This window comes from Geospiza fortis, unplaced genomic scaffold (genome assembly GCF_000277835.1).
Source record: "Geospiza fortis unplaced genomic scaffold, GeoFor_1.0 scaffold138, whole genome shotgun sequence".
NCBI classification, from domain to species: domain Eukaryota; kingdom Metazoa; phylum Chordata; class Aves; order Passeriformes; family Thraupidae; genus Geospiza; species Geospiza fortis.
This window is the reverse complement of record NW_005054307.1, coordinates 9033342-9039977: the sequence shown is the minus strand read 5'-3', so window position 1 is coordinate 9039977 and position 6636 is coordinate 9033342. Positions and strand designations below refer to the sequence as shown.

The 6636-nt window shown below is 38.1% G+C and overlaps 1 protein-coding gene across 1 annotated transcript in view; it reads left to right on the top strand.

The window, feature by feature from the left end:
* The first annotated feature begins 23 nt into the window (after positions 1-23).
* The window catches only part of RUNDC3B (RUN domain containing 3B), a 51662-nt gene continuing 45049 nt past the window's right edge, over positions 24-6636 (top strand). Inside the window, exon 1 of the mRNA XM_005418645.2 lies at positions 24-121. Coding sequence (XP_005418702.1) covers positions 24-121 — 98 coding nt within the window. The remainder of the gene's footprint in view (positions 122-6636) is intronic.

Here is a 6636-nt window from a genome sequence, read left to right as displayed (position 1 = left end):
GTGCGGGAGCAGGGCAGGGCAGGATGAGCGCTCGGCAGCGCTGGACTCGTGCGGGCACGGCTGCTGTAGCTGCCCTTCAGTTGGCGCGGTCCGGCCGCGGGTCCGGTTCGGAGCCAATGCGGTGAGGTTCAGAGTTAATGGGATGTATCCGGGGGAAGAGATTCGGGCCGCTGACCGTGTGCTCCTGCGAGCACGCCGGTGCCGCAGGATCATCCCGAAGAGGCTGCGCTCCGGGATATTTTTATCTACGAAATCTAGATCAGGAAATCTGCAGTACTAGAGCTACTGTATTCCTCTTTCTTTCTTTTTTTTTTTTTTTAAGCATCTTAGTGCTGAGCTTATGCGAGCTTAATAGCAGTTCTATGGCGTTCTGTTTAAGCGTTTCCACTGCTGTCACTGTGGAATTCATGCAGCATTTCCAGGTGTGCAGCAGTGACCTGTAACGTCATGGCAAACTTTTAAATACATGGATATGCTAGTAGCAATGGCTCCGTTCGGTTGTTTGTTTCAATTGCTCAATTTTGACGTTATTAAAGTAATTTGAATATTATCTGGGAAAGGTTTTCAGCAGATTCATCGGCATTATGATATAATTTTAGTTCTGGCAAATATTACTAAAGTGACAGGACAACTATTAGATAATTTTGTACCATCATCACTTAATGCTGCAGCAGGATTTTTAGAAACCCATACAACCTCATATTTTCCACTCTTTTTTTTTTTCTCTTATGGTATACTGTTGGCAGGTTTTACAAAGTATGACTGTATCATTTATCTCATGAATTTGCTTCAGTATTCCTTCCAGTCTATCTGTGTTTGAGTAGCATCAGTAATATTCTGTCTTTTCCTGGGCTTGTATGCTTATCTCTACTCCTACCCGTGAAAAAGATACACAACAAAAAAAAATTAAACAAAGTTTTTTATCAAACCTGCTGAAGCAGTTTAAATAATAGAAATAGAAGTTTTCAGTTTCAGCTGTTGTTACAGAGATGCAGATATTGCCAACCCGTGTGCTCAGGAAAACACCGGTTTTATCAAGTAATCACACAATTATACAGGATATAAAGAGTTATTTTTAAAGGAATATATTGTATTCTACAGAACTTGGGGTTTTTTTCTGCCTCCCACTTGAGAAGAATTCTTCTGTACTCTGTGCTTTGAGTTTTTTTGGTTTATTTGATGTCCTTATCCTGAAGTTGAAGTGATGGTGTAATATATTTAAAAAGGCTTAGAAATCTGAGGGAATTCACTTAAACACATATAAAACAGAGAGCTACTGCAGAAACTGCTTGAGATTGGTGTAGTTTTATTATTTTCAGTAAAGCGACTTAATTTTGCTGTTCTTCACAAAACCTGAAGTTCTCAGTTTGTGAATACACATAAAAATTTGGAAAAAATGTTGAGGAGGAAGGATTTGCATTATTATGATGTATGTGCATTTATTTATATTTTTATTTTGCCAGTGTAAGAGTGTTTAAAATATCTCTGTGCTTTACTGTAGTTATTACACATTTTCTATTATGGAAAAGAGTTACCTGTTAGGAATAGCTACGTTAGTATAGAAAAGTGTAAAATAATACCCTTTCAATCAGAATTCTGTGAAAATAAGAAATTGTTCTGGTAAAAAATAGCTCCAGTCAATTGATTCAATCAAATTTGGATGGTATGGACTGTTCCCCAGTGAAGGGGAAAGATCACAAGGAAGATACTCTTCTGAGTTACCATCTGTTAACAATCTCTGATAATATAATGAATTATTTTTGTCAAAGTTTCAATTTAGCATATTTTTACTTAATAGTTATACCAGACTTTAAGGTTTTCATATTTTCTTACAGTGATGCTATCTAACTCCTCCTGCAGATGTGGATAATTTCTTATATTTACAGTGTTGGAAGGAGCAGTTTATTTCCACTGAAATGTTGAGTGTCCCTGTAGCCATGGAAAGTGACATAGATACTTAAGTTCCATAAACCAATTGCATGTGAAAATGCATGGCTGTGGTTTTGTACTGTACAGCCATGATTTAAATTGGAATAATTCTCAGGACTTTTTTTGAGTATGTAATGCATGTTCTAAGCTTTTTCTCTCTTCTTTCCTGTTTTCTCTTGAGTTTGGTCCCTTTGATGTTCCAGTAAGTGGCGCTGAGATTTTTTGCTAGTTATAGATTGTTCAACTTGCTTTAATCTAGTCTTCGATAGTATTCACAGATGAAAGATCCATATAGATACAGAACAACTGAGATGGACCTCAGAAGTGTCATTCATAGCTTAAATACAGAGTGTTAACACAGAATTGAACAACTAGCTTTTACAGCAGGGATTTTGCTAATACACATAAGACTTGTTGCAGTGACATTGACCCTTAGCTGAACTGTGTGTTCCATGATTGCCATGTTTAGCATAAGGCATATTGTTTCATAATCTTAGGGATTATTCTATAGTAATAGTCTGAATTCTGTAAAATAGTATTTTAATGACACTTCCCAAATTGCAAGCTAAATAATCATGACAAAATCTGCTGTTTTGGGAATAAGCCTATAGATGTGGGATGTATCCACAAAATGTTTGGCTTTGGTTTGGAGTTATTCAAGAAACTTGGGAGACTTCTTGCTCATTTTGCAAAGATGTCATGGAACAACATCTTGCAAAGTTGTAGTGGAACAACGTACCCTGAAAAGATTGGTTTAAATCTTTCTTATTCAAGCATGTCTCCATCTTACATAGTTCATAAGGTCTTTTAAGGCTGGGAGAATGCTACTGTTTCTACATCTTTTTGGCTCAAGCAAGTGTAGATTCGTGACAGAGAAAATGTGTAATAATCCAAAAACATCAGAGTTCATGAAGGTCATTTAGAAACATTGATATTGGAATCTCTAATTGCAGTTACTGCATTAAAAAACAAATAATAAAAGTTGGGGAGTAAAAGTTGTTGCTGTAACACAATGAGAAATGTTGGATAAAATATTTTAAAAAAGTCTTGAAGCAACAGGTGTTATAGCAAGAGAAACTGCATTACTCATCTGCTCTTGCAGTCCGCTTAGAAGTTAATCTCGGATGTGTGAGCAGTCTGCTGCTCTGGAGTGCAGTGCTGCTGTGGCAGCCCAGTGGAGAAAAGATGGAGTGAGGTGGCGCTTGGGCTTTTTTCCCAGGTAGCAAGTGACAGGATGAGAGGAAAAAGCCTCAAGTTGCCCAAGGGAGGTTTAGATTGGGTATTCAGAGAAATTTCTTCACGGAAGAGGTGGTGAGCCATTGGAACAGAATGCCCAGGGAAGTGGTAGCATCACCATTCCTGGAAACATTCCAAAAAAGTGTGGATATGGCACTTGGGGATGTGGTTTAGCAGTGGACTTGGTGCTGTTAACGGTTGGACTCCATGATCATAAAGGTCTTTTCCAACCTTAGAGATTCTGTGAAGATGGGAGCAATACAGGGAACCAAGGAAACAACTCTAGCTATTTGGACCTTTTTTCTTCATAGCCCTTGTGTACTTTAGACCTGACCTTCTATTTCTTGACTTTCAGTCTCCATGTGGCTCCACATAACTGTGCAAGAGCGTGGAATTTCTGGTCTGTGGCCCCATACACTGGAAACACCTTCAATGACTGAGGAGAATTACTTAGTTAGTGCTTACAGTGTAACATTTTTTCAAAGGCAAAACTTCTATATACCCTTAATCCTTTTCCCAATATACGTGGTAAACATGGTGAAGTGTGAATATCTAATATGCAAAACGTGCTCATGACTTTTAATTTGCACTTAAATATATGTTTGCCTCTCTCGGGTCGGCTGTTTTGTTCTCTGCCCCAAGATGCGTGGGGTGGTTCTGCGGCAGCCTGCGCTCTGAAGAATGAGTCTGGACTCTTCACTTTTCGGTCTTCAGGTTGTTTATTATTTCTTATCTACAAAATTATCTTTCTGCCCAGCCGAGGTCTGCTCAGTGCAGCAGCCACAAGCACTCTCCACCGGCCCCGAGGCAGTGTCATCTTTTTATACTACAAACTACGTATATCATATTTACTTTTAATTCCCAATACCTATCACCTATGCTAGACAGTGCACTTCTATTCTAAACTAATCCCAAAGTGCCAACATCACAGCAGAAAATGGAGAACAAGAAGAAGAAAGAAGGACTAGGCATGCCCTGATTCCTCCATCTTGTCCCCATAACCCCTATACCAAAAATCCTAAAATCTACATTTTCGCCCTGTGAACACCTTGTTATTACACCACTCAAACCTGTGTGGCTTTCACATCCCCATGCCAAGCTGGCAATTCGCTAGAAGGATCAAAATCAAGCCACCAGGTGTTCCGGGCAGTGTGCAAGGGTCTCCGAGCGCCACAACGGGGTCCTCAGCAACTCTGGACATCTGGAGGGATGTGCTGAGTTCCCACATGCCTCTTTGTAGTATTTAGAGAAAAAAAAGATAACACACCAGTATTTGCCTAAGAGGTTTTTTTTTAAGTCTTGAAAAATGTTTCTAGTGAATCAAATTTTGCTTGGTAGTGCTGTTATCTCCCTGGTTTGTAGAAATAAGTTCATACTTGCACTCCCTTTAAATTCTCCTAAAAGCCAATCTAACCCAAGTTGACTATAAAGGTTTAGGGTTTTGGTGAAAGGGCAGAGTAGACAGATGAAAATTAACATTTCTGATATTATGGGAGTAATATGAGCACTTAAAAAGCACCATTTTGATGCTGAGCTCTTAGACTGTCTTTTATAATCAGACCCTAGGAATATAAAAATTTTTGTTTCTTTAAATACTAGATTTTTTTTTCTTCAGTTGAGTAGCAGATGCTTTAAAATGAAAAAAAATAAAACTTATTTATGATTTTTAAAGTGTTTGTGCAATTGCTCTTAAGTGTTTCTTCTTGAATATATCTCCACTTCTGAATAGGTTCTCCATACAATATTAATTAGTGAACTTTCAAGTATGACATTGAATACAGGAAAAGTAGACATAGCTTTATATTGTACCCAACTTGATTTTGCATTTTATGGATGATCCTGTCTCTGAGTTTTATGATGATATTCCTGTATACAGGGCAGTACATCACTCTGCTAACTCACTGTCTATCTTGTGTATGGATCTGTGAGTGCTGTGCTGCACTGTATCTTTTTCAGACCTGCATGGTGTGGGAGGACTCATCTTGTTACAGTTAATATTAGCTTAGTCATGGCATTGCTGTAGGCATTTGTTTTTCAAAATGAAGGCTTTTTTTTTAATAAAAATTTTCTCAGCTCTGATATAGCTTTGAGGAAGCAATAAGTTCTGCCATTAGAAGAGTCAATAGCAGTTAACTGGTGGGCATGCATGTCTCTCAGTTACTCAAAATTGGTTAAAAATATGGAGGAGTTCAAAACTGAGTCATAATTTGGCACTGCAGGAGAAGCTTCCTCCTCCACCCTAATTCACTCCTAATTCCTGTTCTGCAAAAAACTGTACAACAATAGAAGCCTGCAGGAAAGGTAAAATAGGGAGTATTTATTCAGAAGTTTGCTGAGTAAAACAGAATTGAGTGGAAACTCTTGAGCTGTGTGCCAGTTCAGTTTGAGCACATTGGTTTTGTGCATCAGAAGGCTGTGCTGACTCCTCTAAGGAGGCAGTTACTGCTGTAGTGCAGAGCATTTCCAAGTAGTACAGGTGTAAGGAGCTTCATTCCTGCCCTTGCCTACAATGCTGTGCTGCTGCTTCTGCAGCTGTGCCATAGAAGTGCTTGTGTTGAGATGCTGTGAAGGATATTTTTTATGAATGTATCCATATTTAAGAGTTACTTTTCCCCTCCTTTCCAGCACTGAAAATCTAGAACAGTTCATAGTGAGCACCATAAAAAGTAGAAGCGGCAAAACTGAGGAAGCCAGTGCTCGCTCAGGTGTAGGGGGAGGAGCGGGCAGAGTGAGAACATCCTGAGTTGATACTGTTGACATTTGGGTGTTGTGAAAACTATCTCCTCAGGCTGCAGTATGGCTCTATTAATACAACTAAGACTGTTGCAAAAAAACATAGTAAATGCTTCAGATTTAATACCTTGAAGTTTGAGACATTTGTCTTGAAACTGAAAACTGGAATAACAAGCTGAAGAAAGGAAAATAAAAATGGATAATGATAAAAATTATGATGGCAAAAGAAAAAAAATATTTGTCACATTTGTTGAGGTTTGAACTATCCTCTGAATAAGAATAAAAGTTTGTATAAATGTAGGAGTAACTAAACACAGCAGGCTGGCCAGTTGACTAATTACGTCTTGTCTGCATTTTACAGTGACTTGATTCAGCCTTTCCAATTTTAGGTGTTGGATCATTGAAACTGAAAGCTTTTCTAGCATAATAATGAAGTAATACAGTGCTGAATAAGGATTACCCCTATTCACAGGGAAATCAGCCTAAGTGAATGCAGATTCAACAATGCATAAAAATTCATTGTTTTATAATATGTCTAGATTGTTTTTGCATTAGGATCAAATTAGAGTGTTCTCATAATAGGATAAAGTTTGTATTTCTGATTATTGGACTTGGATTTTGGGAATAAAAGGAACACTGACAAAATGTCAAGCAAAAGTGTTTGTGTTTAGGATTACAAAGAGACACTGATGTTGGATGCTTTTGAGTGCTTGTTTTTCTACAACTTCATTAAAATAG